At 36.8% G+C, this 19,913-nt stretch overlaps 1 protein-coding gene across 7 annotated transcripts in view; it reads right to left on the bottom strand.

The window, feature by feature from the left end:
* FAM135A (family with sequence similarity 135 member A) overlaps positions 1 to 19,913 on the bottom strand; it is a 127,530-nt gene that overhangs the window by 107,058 nt on the left and 559 nt on the right. For 6 of the 7 annotated variants that reach the window (XR_004622028.1, XM_034647824.1, XM_019806573.2 and 3 more), the window contains exons 2-4: positions 18,250 to 18,338; positions 1,662 to 1,751; positions 139 to 254 (exon numbers count right to left, since the gene is read on the bottom strand). Coding sequence is in view for 6 of the 7 variants with exons in the window: in XM_034647824.1 (XP_034503715.1) it covers positions 139 to 215 (77 nt within the window). In the remaining variant the exon portion in view is untranslated. The remainder of the gene's footprint in view (positions 1 to 138; positions 255 to 1,661; positions 1,752 to 18,249; positions 18,339 to 19,913) is intronic. The other variant, XM_034647823.1, reaches the window with a different exon arrangement.

Genomic DNA, 19,913 nt, shown 5'->3' with positions numbered 1-19,913 from the left:
TCTAAGAAAATAATTACTTGAATACACCTCATTGTTTGCCTTATATATGCTGGAATATAAGTATGCAATTAACTTTCAATGAAAATCTGTACATCTTTTCTTATGCAAAATATATAATCTTCACATTAAAATACATACCCTCTCTGAAATAAATCCACATTGTAGAACTTGTTTAGCTCCACAGAGAATTCTACCATTGCTTGAACTTCAGTCATTTTCAATTTATACTGAGAAGACAAATCTGGTAACAGCACCTTGGTAAAAAAAATCATGAGAAGCAGAATGACAAAAATGCCAACTTACAAAAACACTAATATTTAAACATATCTCAGAGTATGATAGGCAGAAAATAAAAATGAAGCAAATTAATTCAGTGTACCTAACTTAGCCTATCCCAACTAAATAGCACCAGAATCAACTAAATATACTTACTAATGATATACTTACTAAAGAGCAATAATATATAATTTAATATATGTTCTAATAGAATGCATTTTCTAAGACTAGTTTCCCTTTGTGACATTTATGTGATAATAACACAGCAAATTGCTAAAAGAAACCCTTGACTTTATCACAGATAAAATAGTAAAGAAAAAAATTAAGTGACCTAATTATTTTCTTCTGGTTCTACATTGCACATCCAGGCAACTCCAAAGTCATGAAGAGAATTAGCATTCGTTGATCTCCATTTAAATTCATGAAGGTTTTTTTCTGTTAGGTGAAGTTCTTAAATTACTATTTGTTTTTAAATTTCAAAAAAAAAAATTTCCCCTCATTACAAAAGCCTAAAGTATTTAAGGATTTAAAAAAAAATAGAGACAAGCAAAAATAAAAACAGTCATGATTCTGTCCATCGAAATATATGCTTTGGTATATATTCTTTACCTGTGTGTGCTTTTGTAAAATTTCTATAAAAATAGGATCCAAACCACATGTACATTTTATAGTGTTTATTTCATCTAATTTTTTGATGAGCACCTATGTCAATAAATGCAGTTTTACAACATTATTTTCAATTGTTCACTATTACACTGTGAATATTATAATTTAAACCATCTCCTATTGTTGGGTATTTCAGTAGTTTCCATCTTTTCACTACTTCAAAAAAGTACTGTAACAATCATCTTTATCAATAATACGTGCTTTAAAACACAATTCAGAGTAAGAAAGTGTTAAAAGACAATTCTCCAGAGTCTTGTGTTTCTGCATATTTTGCAAGCAGACCCCGACGGCCCCTGTTCCAGACTATTTTTCAAGGATGTATGATCAGCAGTCTTAGAAGTCAGAGATAGTGTCTCATACTGGAACAATGGGCAAACTTGTTTATTTTCCCTTTAATAGGCATAAATCAGGCAGACTTATCCATTTTAAAAATCCAGGTCCCCTTAGCTGAAGGTTCCTCTCCTATAATACAACCTACTGATACACAGGTGCTGCCCAGTACTGTAGCTACTGCTACTACTATGAGTGCAAAGCGGCCTTTTCTTAAATCTAGGAGTCTCATGTCTTCTGCCCACATCCATGGCACTGCAGCAGGCTAACTTGTTAGCCTGCAAGGTGGATAAAATCTCAGACCCTTCATAGTTTTTCGAATAGTTCTTCATAGAAATTCAACAAATATTCTGATCCATTGACTTAAATACAAAAGAAGAGATTCTTACCTCTGCTGGTTAAAACTTCATTTTAACATTATGAAATAACCAAACTTGTACTTCCAGTTACTGATTCTTATTGAAAATATATTGTTCCCCCTATGAGAAAGAAAAAAATAACATATCAAACAAAATAGATATAAAGAAGTCCATTTTAAGGAAACCTAGGCTTCATTAGTTACTTAACATTCTCAATTATCTAAAAGATCTAGATAAGGCTTCCTAGAAACAGTTGTTGAGATTTTTCATTCAGTTTCACTGATATCAATATTAATTATTATAACTTTGTTAAGGAATCATTAATGTATACTTCATAGGACAATAACAAGTAAGAGTATTTTCTTAGTTCAGTGCTTCAGAAACAATTTTCATGACTTTTCAAAATATTGTAAGCTTATTACTTTTTTTTTNAGGAGCCTGATGTGGGGCTCGATCCCATAACGCCGGGATCACGCCCTGAGCCGAAGGCAGACGCTTAACCACTGTGCCACCCAGGCGCCCCGAAGCTTATTACTTTTTAAGATGCAAAACTTACCATTTTAAAATAACTCCTTGGGTAGAGTAAGTGATTTCTGAAGTTACATATATATGAAATGTGCATGTGTGCATTATGCGTGCACACACACACATACACACACACACTTGAACTATTTTAAATACACTGACAAAAAAGAATGCCTGGATATGCTACGGATAGTTTTGTTCGCACTCCAAATATGTATTGCCTGAACAAAAAAAAAAAAAATCTCTTCCCCTTGGTAAAATTACCTTTGATACTAAAAATGTTAGAATAAAGACCACATTCACTCTTCTTCATAGGTTCTTTTTCTTCTCTCCATCATAAATACGTAGACTTAACCACCTTCAATAATTGCTATTTCATTTTTTACTGATTTATAACATTAATATATTAGTTTCAGGTGTACAACATAGTGATTCACTATTTTTATACATTACAAAATGATCACTTCAGTAGTTCTGGTTACCATTTGCTACTATGTAAAGTTATTGCAATGTTATTGACTATATTCCCTATGCTGAACATTACATTCCTGTGACTTATTTATCACTGGGAGTTTAGACCTCTTAATTCCCTTCTATTTTGCCTATTCCCCCACCCCCATCCCTTCTGACAACCACCAGTTTTCTCTCTGCATATATGAGTCTGTTTCTGTTTTGTTCATTTGTTTTGTCTTTTAGATATCACATATAATGAAATAATGTAGTATTTGTCTTTTTCTGTCTGACTTATTTCACTTAGCAAAATACCCTCTAGGTCTATTCATGTTGCTGCAAATGGCAAGATTTCATTTTTTTTAATGGTTGAGTAATATTCCATTGTACTTATACAGCACATCTTATTTATTCATTCATCTACTGATAGATACATAGATTCCTTCCATGTCTTGGCCATTATAAATAATGCTGCAATGAACATAACGATGCATTTATCTTTTGGAATTAGTGTCTTCATTTTCTTTGGATAAATACCCAGAAGTGGGATTACTGGATCATATGGTATTTCTATTTTTAATGTTTTGAGGAATATCCATCCTGTTCTCCATAGTGGTTGCACCAATTTACATTCTGACCAACAGTGCACAAGGGTTTCCTTTTCTCCACTTCTTCTCCAATACCTGTTATTTCTTGTCCTTTTGATATTAGTCATTCTGACTGTTGTGAGGTGGCATCTCATTGTGGTCTTTATTTGTACTTCCCTGATGATGAGTGATGCTGAGCATCTTTTTATGTGTCTGTTGGCCATCTGTATGTCTTCTTTGGAAAAGTGTCTATTAAGCTGCTCTGTCCATTTTTTAAATAGGGTTCTTTGTTTTTCTATTTTTGTGTTTTCTTTGTTTTGCTATCCAGTTGTATGAGTTCGTATATGTTTTGGATATCAACCCCTTATCAGATATTTCATTTGCAAGTATCTTCTTCCATTCAGTAGGCTATCTTTTTGTTTGGTTGATGGTTTCCTTCACTGTGTAAAAGCATTTTAGTTTGATGTAGTCCCATTTGTTTATTTTTGCTATTGTTGCCACTGCCTGAGGAGACATGTCCAAAAAGTACTGCTAAGCCCTATGCCAAAAAGCTTACTGCCTATGTTTTCTTCTAGAAGTTTTTTTGGATGTAGGTCTTACATTTAAGTCTTTAATCCATTTGGGTTTATTTTTGTATGTGGTATAAGAAAACGCTTCATTACTTTGCATGTATCTGTCCAGTTTTCTCAGCACCATTTACTGAATAGACTGTCTTTTCCCCACTGTATGTTTTTTCCTCCTTTGACACAGATTAACTGACCCTATAAAATGGGTTTATTTCTGGGCTCTCTATCCTGTTACATTGATCTACATGTCTGTTTTTGTGCTAGGACTATACTATTTTGATTACTATCATTTTGTAGTATAGTTTGAAATCAGGAAGCATGATTGAGCTACCCTATGATCCAGTCATTGCACTACTGGGTGTTTACCCCAAAGATACAGACGTAGTGAAGAGAAGGGCCATATGCACCAATGTTCATAGCAGCATCGTCCACAATAGCTAAATCGTGGAAGGAGCCGAGATGCCCTTCAACAGATGACTTGATTAAGAAGTTGTGGTCCATATATACAATGGAATATTACTCAGCTATCAGAAAGAACGAATTCTCAACATTTGCTGCAACATGGACGGCACTGGAGGAGATAATGCTAAGTGAAATAAGTCAAGCAGAGAAAGACAATTATCATATGATTTCTCTCATCTATGGAACATAAGAACTAGGATGATCGGTAGGGGAAGAAAGGGATAAAGAAAGGGGGGGTAATCAGAAGGGGGAATGAAACATGAGAGAATATGGACTATGAAAAACAAACCGAGGGCCCAGAGGGGAGGGGGGTGGGGGATTGGAATAGACCGGTGATGGGTAGTAAGGACGGCACGTATTGCATGGTGCACTGGGTGTTATACGCAACTAATGAAGCATCGAACTTTACATCGGAATCCGGGGATGTACTGTATGGTGACTAACATAATATAATAAAAAATCATTAAAAAAAAAACCCAAAAAACAAAAAACAAAATCACACACACAAAAAAATCAGGAAGCATGATACCTCCAGCTTTGTTGTTCTTTCTCATGACTGCTTTGATATTTGAGGTCTTTGGTTGTTCCATACAAATTTTAGGGTTATTTGTTCTAGTTCTATGAAAAATGTCACTGGTATTTTGACAGGGATTGCACTGATTCTATAGGTTGCTTTGGGTGCTATGGACATTTTAACAATATTAAGTCTTCTAATCCATGAGCACGATCTATCTTTCCACTTGTTTGTGTCCTCTTCAATTTCTTTCTTCAATGTCTTATAATTTTCAGAGTATAGGTCTTTCACCTCCTCAGTTAAATTTATTCCTAGGTATTTTATTCTTTAAATGTTTATTTATTTTTAAGATTTTATTTGAGAGAGAGAGAGAGAGAGAGGGACTGAGCACGAGTTGGTGGGGAGGGTCAGAGGGAAAGGGAGAAGCAGACTCCCTGCTGAGTAGGAAGCCCAACACAGGGCTTGATCTCAGGACCCCAGGATCATGACTTGAGCCAAAGGCAGATGCTTAACCGACTAAGCCACCGAGGTGCCCCCCCCTTTATTTTTTAAGATTTATTTATTGAGAGAGAGAGTGAGCACAAGTGGGAGCACAAGTGCTGAGCACAGAGCCCAACTTGCGGCTCAATCCTGTGACCCTAAGACCATGACCTGAGCCGAAACCAAGAGTTGGACATTCACCAGCTGCACCACCCAGGTGCCCGGTATTTTTTTCTTTTTTGATGCAACTATAAATGGGATCGTTTTCTTCATTTATCTTTCTGATAGTTCATTGGTACTGTATATAATAAACACAACAGATTTCTGTATATTAATTTTGTATCTGGCCACTTTACAGAATTCATTTATTAGTTTTTAACCAGAATCTTAAGAGTTTTCTATATATAGTATCATGTCATTTGCAAATAGTGACAGTTTTATGTCTTCCTTTCCAATTGGGATGCCTTTCACTTCTTTTTCTTGCCTAATTGCTGTGGCTAATACTACCAGTACTATGCTGAATAAAAGTGATGACCGTTTTAGAGGAAAAGCTTTTAACTTCTCACCACTGAGTACAATGTTAGCTGTGGGTTTGTCATATATGGCCTTTATTATGTGGAGGTACACTTCTTCTATAACTAATTTATTGAAGTTTTTATCATGAAAGTATGTTGAGAGAGAGTTCCGTATTTTGGGCATCCCTCCCAATTGTGGAGTTACCATATCTGGGGTAGGGTCCAGAGTGAGGCTGTGCCTTTGCCTCTCCTACCATCTCCACGTTTCTCTTTTATCTTTTGCTATAGAAGCACTGTTCATCTAGTTCTCCGTTCCTTTTCAGAGGGTATCATTCCATATAAAGATATGTTTGTTGTGTCCATGGGAGGAGGTGAATCCAGAGTCTTCTTATGCCACCATCTTGAATCCCCCTTCTAATAACCACTATTTTAAACCTTAATAATCACAGCTAAAGACTGTACAGTAATGATTTTTAAGGAGAACAAATCAATGTTACCTTTATATAAGACATTCCCCATTTCATGGATATAACCCCTTTATGATAGTTTCCTCTATACAGATATTCTTACTGTTCAGGGTTTAAAGATCATGGTCCAGTATAGACTCTTAGTCAAGTATGGTTAGTTCTCTATCTCTTAGTTTACTCAGATATAAAATAGGTATTCATTCATTCAAACATTTATTGAACACTTACAATACACTGGGAAATGCAACAGGCACAAAGTATAGCTAAGCTTGCCTGCTTTAGATTCCATCTGTTCCCCTTTTTCGCAGATGTAGTATTGTCTTGATAGTGATCTAGTTTTGATGACATAAATTAGGACAAGACCCCAAAGAATGGTAAAACAAAAGATAGAAAGATTCTCGATTCCTGAATGGTTTCACAGAGCACAGATGTCCCACCTATCTAGACTGCTTGGACTTTTATGCCTTATAACTCTTTGTTACAGCAACTGTATCTTACCTATACTCTAATATATACCCCTCTGCAGCCTATTTTCAAAAAAGCAGCCAGATGATCCTTTATGTTATATAATATCATTTGAAAATAATTCAAATTGCATTTCTTTCCTCCATTCCAAACCCTCAGTGGCTTCCCATGATATTCAGTAAAATTGCCTCACAATGGCCTCTATGATGACCTTACATAATCTAATCTTCCATAATTTCTCTGACCTCATCTCCTACCAGTCTGTTCACTTGGTTCCTTGCTATTTCTCAAACATACCAAATATATTCCTGTCCCAGGGTCTTTACATTTGTTCCCTGGAACACTCTTCCCTCCCAAATACCCAAATGAATCACTTTTCACCTCCTTCTAGTCTTAACTCAGATATTAACTTCTCAAATAGCTCTTTCCTAGCCACACTATCTAAAATAACAGCTCTCCAAAAAAAATTAAATAAATAAAATGAAATAGTAACTCTCCTTTCCTGGCACGCCCTCTTTCCTCCCTTATCTTTTCCCTCAGCACTTATCTCCATCTAACAAACTAAAGATTTTCTTTTTTTTTTTTAGTTTTTATTACGTTTCCCCACTAACATGTAAGCTTTATAAAGGTAGGAATCCTGACTACTGTTCGTAGCTGTATCCCCAGTGCCTGACACACAGTATGCACTCAATTTAATATTTAACAAAGATTTAATAAATTAACATCGAATCTTCCATAAATACTAACTGTTATTATTTTTCTATTTAACCCAACCAACCTGAAGAAAGGAATAATAACACTGATATATGGAAAATAAAGACATGTATGAATAAACTTTTATAATAAAATAAACTTTTATTTATAATAAAATACCTTTACCAGCATATGTTCTAGGTCTGTTAGCAACTTTCTTCACTCTTCTCCTATTCTGCTTTTTTGTTCTGCTACTAATTTTCCTCAAATCCGTCTCTTTTTACTGATTATTCTCTAAGTAGAAATACACAATACTCGTACAGATATATACAGATATATACACATACAGATGTTGATAAATCTGGTTTTCATTCCCCCTCAAAAAACAGAAAACAATGATTTTTATGTTTACGTACAGGTAGAAAAATTTCAAAGAAGGACTAAAGGAAACAGGCAAAAAGAGAAAGGCATGAAAAACCAGAGGACTCTCAGGGTCAAAGGGGATCTGTCTGATTCTCTTTTCATAAACTGCCCTCTTCCCATCACAGGGAGCAACTGCCACTCAGGTACAGCCAATTCTTGCTGGCCCAGCACTGTCGGAGGCTTCTAAATTTTCAACAAGAAATTGGAAACTTTTTTCCTAAAGGTGAAATCTCCTAAACTTTAGATGTTGCCAACTAGTTCAAAAATAAACAAAAACAAAACAAGCAAACAAAACCTGTGTAGTTAAAATCAAATTCATCTACAGGACAAATGCATTCAGTGTTTGCAATCATTCACACACATTCTTACGCTATTCAGATCCTCAGGCATAGGACCTTTCATGGAACAGAAAAATCCTTGTCTGCCTTCTCTCAAGAATGAAAGAAGGTGAAGAAAGGGCTTCTTTCCTTTTACCCAGAGGATGCCTGGGAGACACTCCACTGTAAGGAACTCTCTGCTCTACCAGAAGCCATGAATTTCATGGCCCTCCTGCAGAGTCTGCTTGCTGGCTTAAAATCTGTCACTTTAATCTGAGCATTTGAAGCTATAGGAATAAGCTGATTTACCTGAGACTAAATTGTTCTCTCTGTTCTTCTGGACCTGGTGAAGTAGCCTAAATGGAATAATTTGAGTAGGGCTCCTTCTTGGGCCATTTTCTAGGTCCCTAAGAGAGAATTTAGCTGAGTAAACTACAAACTCGAGTTCAAAGAAGACAAACGGGAACCTCAAACAGAAACTGATTCTATACTAAATGGGAAATTTATACTGGAAGGCTCTTATACTGACAGGGAGAACAATCTGACAATTACCTTGTTATACCTCAGGAAAAGTTAGCTTACTTCCAAAGAAACAAAGTTACCTATTATTCTGACAGACGTTCGTGGCCCTCTAGAGCTTCTCTAACACAGTGGCCACTAGGCACATGTGGCTACTGAACAGTTAAAATGTGACTTGTGTGACTGAGGAACTGAATTTTTAATTTTAAAGTAACTTAAATTTAAATCCAAACATTAATGCAGTATAAAATATTTTTCACTTAACATAACTTTATTGTTTGATAGGACTATGTTTTACTTTAACTGTTAAAAATGTAGCACCCTGAGATATGCTCTAAGCATAAAATACACAGTAGATTTCAAAGGCAGTACAGAAAAAGAACATAAATATCTCATTAATATGTTTTTTATATTGATCACATCTTGAAATAATACTTTAGATATGTTATGTTAAATAAAACATTATAAAATTAATTTTACCATTTATTTTTACTTTTTAAAATGCAGCTACTGGAAAGTTTTAAATTACACATACATATATATCTATTGAACATGTACGTTAGTCTAGGAATACCAAGCCATCTCTTTAACTGCTGGAAGGTATAGTTACTGCGCCAGAAATAGCACGAGGTCCATAAAAAACCATGCACAGTTTCTAAGACTATAGAGATGTTCACTCCAATCAGATCAGTTGAGAGACTTCCAATATCTACACAGGGGATTCAAGGTATGGACATCTGGGAAAATGTGGGAGATGCTCCTACATCATCTACACTAATCCTAAAACAACAGCTAACCACAAACCATTTTTTTTTTAAATGCTAGGTAGAAGTGTTTGGGAGGTCACTGTTAAAAACTCAACACACCCAGTTTAGAAAGTATGAATCAAGGGGGTGCCTGGGTAGCTCAGCTGGCTGAGCGATGGACTCTTGGCTCAGGTCATGATCTCCTGGGTGGTAGAATCAAGCCCAGCCTGGGCTCCACACTCAGTGGGCAGTCTGCTCAGTGATTCTCTCCCTCTGCCCCTCCCCCTGCTGGGGGGTGTGTGTGTGTGTGTGCGCGCGCGTGTGCGCGCACGTGCAAATGCTTTCTCTAAAAGTGGATAAATAAATATTTTATTTTATTTTATTTTTTTAAAAGATTTTATTCATTTATTTGACACAGAGAGAGAGAGACAGCCAGCAAGAGAGGGAACACAAGCAGGGGGAGTGGGAGAGGAAGAAGCAGGCATTGAGCCCAATGCAGAGCTCAATCCAAAGACCCTGGGATCATGCCCTGAGCCGAAGGCAGACGCTTAAAACTGAGCCACCCAGGCACTCCTAACCACAAACCATTCTGAACTCAGTCTGAATTCATGAGTGTTACCAGAAATCTAAAAGGATGTGGAAACATCTAAAACTAAGAGACACAGATTAGAGGTTCCTTAAGATGAACTGGAGAGCACAGGGGATGATCAGATCCTCTCAGATATTAAAAAACAGCCTTGACTCAAACTGTGGACATAAATATATGCCCTAAGGATGTTCTTTCTCCTAAGGAAGATAGTAAAGGAGCTGAACGAATTGGAACTCTAAGACACTCCCTTTGCTAACCTAAGGAATAAAAGGATCACTTCTATCAATTACGGAGCCAACAGCTCCAGCTTCTAAATTCTATGCCCAATTTAGCAACCATGACACAAATGGGTTCAGAGGTTATAATACTGACAGTCTGAATAATGATGCCTAATCTTATGCAGAAGCTACTAAAGATACCACATAACGCAAAAATCACCTATGGGCCAACTTAGCCTCAAAAATCCCTCAGAAAGGTTCCACGTTGGCAATCAATATACCATTTCTCAACGAGTAAAACACATTCACTTTGTCTTTCAACTTTAGGAAAAAATTCAGTTTCTTCAGTGGAACCCTAGATAACAGAGTAAACTTGCATTTAGGGGCGATATTGTACACATCTTTAAAATGTTCATATTCGATGCTGAGAAACTCAAATTATGGCAGACTTACAGGAACTGATACCAAATGAAGGAACATTACATTCAAGCCCAACTTCACACTACAACAGACATGTGGGGACAGAGACTGACATTTAGAATCTGGGACCAATGGAGGAAAGAGCATCTTGTATGTACAGTTAAATTCAAGTATGTTAAATAGGAATATGATGGGAACAAAGAAGGTTGTTACCTCAATCCATTTAATACTAGCTAGTCGGTTTTGTATCCATTTTCTTGAGGCTTCTCCTAATGAGTAAGTAGGAAACTCAAAATAGGGGCACCCCAGAAGCCTTCAAAATGCCACTCTTACAACCTTGTGAATAAAATATTCTTATAACAGTCAAGTTCTATAGCAAACTGAGAAGAGTAGATGGGTCTCTTGGGGGAGGGTGAGCTCAGGTGCCTCCTTTTCTAAGTCCCACTCACTTAGGGCATAGCTGGACTCTAATCTATACAGGCTCAGGACCTTCAAGTTTTAGAGCTAATCCTGACCAAATCAGACCATACAGCAGTAAACTGAGAACAATCAACCAGTGATAATCTGGATTAGCCTTGCATCTCTAAACCTGCCATCTGGTATAATTCTGGCCATGGTTAAGTCTGCTTTGGGTGGTTCAGTCTAAATATTTGAGCTATGTTTTTATTTCTTTTCTTTAAAGATTTTATTTATTTATTTGAAAGAGAGAGACAGAGATAGCAACAGACAGCACAACACGAGGAGGAAAGGGAGAAGCAGGCTCCCGGCTGAGCAGGAAGCCTGACGAGAGGTTAGATCACAGGACACTGGTATCATGACCTGAACCGAAGACAGACGCTTAACCAACTGAACCACCCAGGCGCCCCTATATTTTTATTTTTTTATTTACATTCATTTCCTTTCTTATTTGGCTAAGGCCCTGACACCCTGTCCAGCTTCATAAGCTCCCTCTTGCAGGGGCTAAACATGCTAAGTCACTGTATTATAACCTGCTCTAAAATGGCCAAGCCACCTGTCACTTGCCTAACTCTGAAGATCACACCATTTTTAGCTTTTAACTTTCTTTTTGCCTTCACAATTATTCACATGCACAACACACTTTCATCAGTGACATCTCTCATTTTAAAAAGTGATTCACAGCGAAGACAAGCTTATCAGAATAATTACAGTAGAAAGGACATGTAAATTAAGGAAGAACACTGGTCTAGAAACTTTTGCTGCCACTGCTTACTCATCAAAATCAATTCTTGATGGCCAGCCATATGCTATACTGCCCAAATTACAGAAATATTTAAGAAGAGAATAAAGTACTAAATTCTTCTTTTAGGGAGAGGAGAAGAGGAGACCTTCAAAAGGGAAGATAATGAGAACAACTTGATAGGCAAACTATATTTTAAAAGGCTGTATATTTCTCTACTGATATCAAAATATAGACCAAATAGCAATATCAAATTGAAACCAAACAGAAGCATTCAGAACTTTTTGGAATACCTACTACTACCCCAGTAGTTTTAACTATACTGTTGCATTTAATTCTCACAAAAATCTCAAAGAGCTATTACTCCACTTTACAGGTGAGGAAACTAAAGAGCAAAAAGTTTACATAACTTATGCAAGATCACAGCTAGGAAATAATGGGAAAAGGACAAAACCCTCAAATGTGCCAAACTACATGGCCTAAATTTAAACTTGAGTGATTATACAGTCTACACCTGAATTGTTATAGGAAACAGACTAAAAGATCTTCAAGTTATGAGATAAATATGCCCCTACAACTGAAATCAGAATACAGCATTAATGAAAAAAATTACCCTTAATAAATTAACCACATTTAATTTTCCATGTAATTAGTGTTACTCTCTAATTACGAAATCTTCAAATTTCTCACATTCCACACCTGCAAACATGAAATCTGAAGTTTTAAAGGCACTGTTCTCTTCTAATTTCTTTAAAGTTTGATTTTGAACAGTTGTTGTCTAATAAAAGAGAAATATATTATTACTAATCTTAGAACTGGCACTTAAGAAGTAAGCATTCTCAAAACAAAACATTGTTCACTTTGGGTAACTGTGTTAATATGACAGAAAATCCATAGAAAAAAAATTTTTTCAAACATAGACAGAATGTTGGTACCTTCTGAGAGTACTCCCATGGTTGACTTATTACATGAGAATGAAGTAAAGAGACAGAGAAAGAACTTTTATTGTTCATTATGAAACACTTAATGAAAGCTACCTCTCACGTTGTATTTACAATGGGAAAATAATATTTAATTTATTGAAACCAACTCATATAAACTTTTCAGGGACACATCCATGCCATAAATCAAACCTGACAGTAATATAATACAGAATGCCACTGAATATATCCTGTTATTATATACTTTAAAACACCAAGAATGGGGGTGCCTGGGTGGCACAGTCAGTTAAGTGTCCAACCCTTGGTTTCAGTAGGTCATGGTCTCAGGGTTGTGAGACTGAGCCCCACATTGGGCTTTGTGCTGAGTGAGGAGTTTGCTTAAGACTCTCTCCCCCTCTGCTCCTCCCTGCTGTGTGCTCTCTCTAAAATAAATAAATAAATAAATATTTAAAAAACAAAACAAGGGGCACCTGGGTGGCACAGTGGTTAAGCGTCTGCCTTCGGCTCAGGGCGTGATCCCGGCGTTGCGGGATCGAGCCCCACATCAGGCTCCTCTGCTATGAGCCTGCTTCTTCCTCTCCCACTCCCCCTGCTTGTGTTCCCTCTCTCACTGGCTGTCTCTATCTCTGTCGAATAAATGAATAAAATCTTTAAAAAAATAAAAATAAAAAAATAAAAAATAAAAAAAATAAAAAACAAAACAAAAATAGCCCAAATGAACAAAAATCAGTTACTTCTTTTAATATGAAGATAAATTTGGAAAGAACCACAGTCATTATCTACTACCTAGTGCAGGGATCTGCCCAGCATCCCTTAAAATATTTCATCTTATCTGTTATCTCAACAGACAAAGCTCAGAACCAGAACAAAAAGAATTACAATCCTCTCTCTGAAAAATATCCTAAGAAACAAACAATGCTTTCTTAAAAGTCTATGCTTTCTTGCTTTCTTAGGTATACCAGTAATTTTGATGTCAGGAGATTCGGATTCTAATCCAGACTCACAAATCTTACTTTCCTCAAATGGAAATAATATTTGTAACTCCTAGGTCAAAAGGTAAGGCTTATGAAGATAATATATACAAATATACACAAAGCACTAAGCATGGCACTTCGTGCATGGTACTCTATAAATAGTTGATATTATGATTTTATTTTATCTCATTTTTTCTTTTTTTTAATGTATTAGGTTTTTATTTTAATTCCAGTATAGTTAACATAGTGTTATATTAGCTTCAGGTGTACAATATAGTGATTCAACAATTCCTTACATCTCAATATTTTATCTCAATTTTTAAATATGCTTTCATTTAGAGAAATGTCTATTCAAAATGATGTAACTCAACTAAATAAGTTTTTATTATCAGTTTCAATTGTGTGGCTTAAAAATATTGTTATTTATAGGCCATCAGACCTTAAAGGGAAAAGTGTTTGCTTCCAATTAAGATCATCTTAGCTCTTGGTGTTGAGAAAAACTAGGGAAAAAAGGAGACTGTGAGTATTTCAACTTTCTATTTAAAAATTTTTTCTACTGATTTCACTCCTTAAAGACATTTCTTTGGTTCCCCCTGCCTGAAGGTCTATTTCAGAACTCTTCTATAAAAATGAGGCCCTTGGCAAGCATTTTATTATGTAATTATTATACTTTGATATGAAACTTATTAATTTTACAGAACAGGACTGGTGACAGCCTACATTCTAATCTTATCTTACCTGAGGAAAATAATTTTTAGTAAGCCTGAGGTATAATGAGGGTGGTTTTAAAATCTAGGTCCTTAATTCCAAAAGGCAAAAGTGATAGCAAAGGTAATACAGGCTTCCAAGGCCTGAAACTGTGACTGTCAGTAAGCCCTGAGCTTGCTGTTTAGACGTTTACAGTTAGCAGTATTTCCAACTGAAGACCGTGATTTACTGGCAACTTGAGACATCAAAAAGCAGATGCCTTGGAATTAACTTAACCAGAGACGTAAAGGACCTATATCCTAGAAACTATAGATCACTTTTGAAAGATATTGAGGAAGACATAAAAAGATGGAAAAATATTCCATGCTCATGGATTGGAAGAATTAACATAGTTAAAATGTCCATACTACCCAGAGCAATCTACACTTTCAATGCTATCCCGATCAAAATACCGAGGACATTTTTCAAAGAACTGGAACAAATAGTCCTTAAATTTGTATGGAACCAGAAAAGGCCCCGAATCTCCAAGGAACTGTTGAAAAGGAAAAACAAAGCTGGGGGCATCACAATGCCGGATTTCGAGCTGTACTACAAAGCTGTGATCACAAAGACAGCATGGTACTGGCACAAAAACAGACACATCGACCAATGGAACAGAATAGAGAACCCAGAAATGGACCCTCGGCTCTTTGGGCAACTAATCTTTGATAAAGCAGGAAAAAACATCCGGTGGAAAAAAGACAGTCTCTTCAATAAATGGTGCTGGGAAAATTGGACAGCTACATGCAAAAGAATGAAACTTGACCACTCTCTCACACCATACACAAAAATAAACTCCAAATGGATGAAAGACCTCAATGTGAGACAGGAATCCATCAAAATTCTAGAGGAGAACATAGGCAACAACTTCTATGACATCGGCCAGAGCAACCTTTTTCACGACACATCTCCAAAGGCAAGAGAAATAAAAGATAAAATGAACTTATGGGACTTTATCAGGATAAAGAGCTTCTGCACAGCCAAGGAAACAGTCAAAAAAACTAAGAGACAGCCCACGGAATGGGAGAATATATTTGCAAAGGACACCACAGATAAAGGACTGGTATCCAAGATCTACAAAGAACTTCTCAAACTCAATACACGAGAAACAAATAAACAAATCATAAAATGGGCAGAAGATATGAACAGACACTTTTCCAATGAAGACATACAAATGGCTAACAGACACATGAAAAAATGTTCAAAATCATTAGCCATCAGGGAAATTCAAATCAAAACCACACTGAGATACCACCTTACGCCAGTTAGAATGGCAAAGATAGACAAGGCAAGAAACAACAATTGTTGGAGAGGATGTGGAGAAAGGGGATCCCTCCTACATTGTTGGTGGGAATGCAAGTTGGTACAGCCACTCTGGAAAACAGTGTGGAGGTCCCTTAAAAAGTTAAAAATTGAACTACCCTATGACCCAGCCATTGCACTACTGGGTGTTTACCCCAAAGATACAGACGTAGTAAAGAGAAGGGCCATATGCACCCCAATGTTCATAGCTGCATTGTCCACAATAGCCAAATCATGGAAGGAGCCGAGATGCCCTTCAACAGATGACTGGATTAAGAAGCTGTGGTCCATATATACAATGGAATATTACTCAGCTATCAGAAAGAACGAATTCTCAACATTTGCTGCAACATGGACGGCACTGGAGGAGATAATGCTAAGTGAAATAAGTCAAGCAGAGAAAGACAATTATCATATGATTTCTCTCATCTATGGAACATAAGAACTAGGAGGATCGGTAGGGGAAGAAAGGGATAAAGAAAAGGGGGGTAATCAGAGGGGGGAATGAAACATGAGAGACTATGGACTGTGAGAGGCAAACTGAGGACTTCAGAGGGGAGGGGGTGGGGGAAGGGGATAGCCTGGTGATGGGTAGTAGGGAGGGCACGTATTGCATGGTGCACTGGGTGTTATACGCAACTAATGAAGCATCAAACTTTACATCGGAATCTGGGGATGTACTGTATGGTGATTAACATAATATAATAAAATAAAATAAAATAAAAATAAATAAATACAATCAAAGCAAAAAAAAAAAGCAGATGTCAGAGATAACACTGATCTAAAAAAAATCATGAATGAAACGGCTGCATCCTATAAGACAACTTCAAGGGAATTTCAATGAAGGAATACTTCTAGGTGTGATTATATTAAGAACTGTAGCAAAAGGACATTTCATAAAACTTATTAGAAATGTTCCATAATACTATCAATTACAGATTATAGATTGACAATGTAATTTAGAAATACTTGCTACGTTATGGATGGTCTAAAGAGACCTAATCCCATGAAAGAAATATACTATAATTTTCTCAGAATGTTGTTTTGGTTGAGAGATAGTTCATAAAGATTGTTGCATCAAAATAAGAAGGAGAGATCTGGTATAATAATCTGCCTAACACCCTCTATATTCCTGTTAAGAAAAAAGAGGCTAATTTTTATTAAATTTAGCACATTATTGATAACTAAGTATGTACTTGTTCAAATGGTGAAACCCACTGTGGAGTTGTTTCACTCCATTCGTTCTGAAAAATCTAGACCGGCCTAACAACTTGTGCTTTGTAACTTTTCTAAAAACTCACTGGCTTCATTAAGCATTTTTTTTTTTTTTTTGGTATCACCATTCTGCTTCTTACTCTTATTCATTTCTAAACTTTCTTCCTGACAAACAACTTGAGGAAAAGAAAAACAAAGAACACATTACTCATTTCAAACCTATATCCTCCCATCTCCATCCATTCAATTAAATACATACATGTATGTATCACAAAACTCACTTTTAAGCAGTTTTTCCTCAATACATAGAATCAAAGCAAAGGAAATCCTTGCCCTTTCTAATCTCTTAACAGTGCCCACTGTCATGGGTCTATATCTACAATAAACAAAGCTAAAATACAGGACAACAGAAAATTATGGAGGTAACCAAAGATGTACGAGTAACTCTTACATCTCTTTTCAGTGTCAAATCCTGGCAAAGGGCATTTTCATTCTATATACTGAATGCTACAGCATCTGCTTCATTGTATATGAACGTTAATATAAACTAGTACACAGTTCACCAGCATTTTACTAGATTTTTCACAGAAGTCTAAAATTTAAAAAATCTAAATTCCAGTTTGATCCGGAATTTAACCAATGATACCCTTACAGAGCCTAAAACAGATAGAAACAAAGTATTTATACAGCAATTTTTGTCTGTGGTGGCCCTACACATATTTAAATAAGGCTTACTTTGCTACTGAAAGATCACTGGGTGGCCGCCTCTTTCACCCACTTATTACAGGTAAAGACAACTAGCTTATAGAGGTTAAGTGGCTTCTACAAATTAATGTTATGAGTCATCATAAGAGTATGGATCTTCTGACATCAAGTTCTATGCCTGCTGTCCACCACAAATTCTTAATTGCTCGGAGACAGAATCAACACACTTAAAAAAAAATGCTAAGTAGAATTTGTAGGCATTTACTTTTTTTAATGAATTGTTACCTAAAAATAAAAAGACCTGCCTTTGAAAGGTGGGAAAGCTTCCTTCAGAAGCAGCAGTTATCTCTATTTGCATTGGAAAAATCATTTTTAAAAAATCTTAAAAGTTGAGGAGTTCATCACCTTCTACCACACACAATTGCTGGTTCTTCCAAAAGAGGTGTGGCTTAAAAACACCGGATCCTAAATTGTATTTCCCTCCACTTTTATCTCTAATATCAATTTGAATAAGAAACTACACTTTTTTGCCTTGGTATTTCCCTTCTGTATAACAGAAACAGAAAATTTTAATTCCTACCTGACATAGACAACATAAGGAAGAATTTACTGTTTGTGGACTGCTTTGAGATTCCAGAACGAAATACATAATCCAGTTGATCTTCAACCCTAGAATAAAGGCAAACTTCACTTAAAGTATCTGCTTCAGCAGATGCCTTCAAAATAAAATACTATACCATTATTTATATAGAGAGGTTTTATGTAAATGAAAAGGGGGGGCCCAACAATGGTTAGAAAGTTCTTTTCCCCAACTCAAAAATTTAATACTTCTCACATATTTTTCATTCAGTAGGCACATTAAATCTATTCTTATATTAGTAGAAATTATATGCATTTATTAGAGAGAACAGAGACCCTCAGGAAAAATGATGCAATAATTTGCAATAATAACTATATAAAACATCAAATTATTAACGAATTTCATAAAATAAAACTTATTAAATTTCATTTAAGGTTAGCTCTTGGACTACTGTTTTTTACTGAAGGGCAATCAAATTTCCAAATTTTAACCTTATGTTTGTAAATCAGCCTTTAACAATCTTAACACTTTATATTGCCAACAAGCCTATACTCAACCTGCTTCTTCTGACACTTAAGGTAAACATAATTCTTAAAAATTAAAGGTTCAATCAGTAAATGTAAGAGGTTTACTGCTACTGTCACTCTTTTGATAATATTCCCAGTCAGGGAAGAAAAAAGATGAAGAGATTTTATTAAATTGGAAGATGAACTAAGAATACTGAGCGGATACCTAGCTTACATAGAAAGCGGAAGAGACTGAACTCTTCAGAGATTTAATGAAAAGTTAAACAGATTAAAGAGTCTCGATCTATGCAAAAGCAAAAAAACCCCCACAAAACCTCATAAAACAATAAATAGTTTTAAGGGAAAAAAAGCGCCCAAGATTAGATATTGTAAATAGGATCATAATGGAAAAGGATGGGAGGGTGGGGGACATGGGGGCAATAAACGCAAAGCGACGAAACAGGGTACCAAAAGACAGCTAAAGATTAAGGGTGTGAGGGCCTGCGAACGTAAGGTGGGGCATAGAATGAACTCCAGCGCAAACCGATGTTAAAGCAAACACACGATCAGAAACTCACAAGAGAACGAAGACGAAGTGCTGAAACGAGGAAAGAAGAGAGCCAAGGAAGAAATTATAGAGGCAAACTTGGTCGGTAAGGGTAAGGAGAGTCGGGAAGAGCCAAACTAGGGATGCACAGTGAGATGGAAGAAATTAAGGCGAGCGAAAGGATACACTGCCTCAACCGGGAGACCCGCGGAGCGAAAGGGCACGTGGGAGGAGGGGATGAAAGAGCATAACCACGAAATGGGGGTAAAGGGAGGACAGAGCCGTGAGGACCGAGCCGACCGCGAAGGGCAGGCGACGTCTGGGTACTGGAGGAGTGAGGTTCAGGAAGAGCCGGCCGAGGGACACGCTGCAGGGGCAGAGGCAGCAGGGAGCACCCGGCGGGCCGGACGCCGTGGCTCTTCGCCACCCGGAGGGCACTCTGCACAGCCGTCCCCACCGACCTTCAGCGGGCCCGGGGCCGGGCTCCGACCGGGAGCAGCCGGGTGAAAGGCTGAAGCAGGCGAGCGGGGACAAGGAGAAGGAGGCCGCTTCCTGCCGGGCCCGTGGGAAAGAGGGAGGGGTCTTGGGTGTAGGGGGCCGGGGGAGACGGA

Source organism: Ailuropoda melanoleuca, chromosome 19 (genome assembly GCF_002007445.2).
Source record: "Ailuropoda melanoleuca isolate Jingjing chromosome 19, ASM200744v2, whole genome shotgun sequence".
NCBI classification, from domain to species: Eukaryota; Metazoa; Chordata; class Mammalia; order Carnivora; family Ursidae; genus Ailuropoda; species Ailuropoda melanoleuca.
This window is presented reverse-complemented; position numbering and strand designations above follow the sequence as displayed.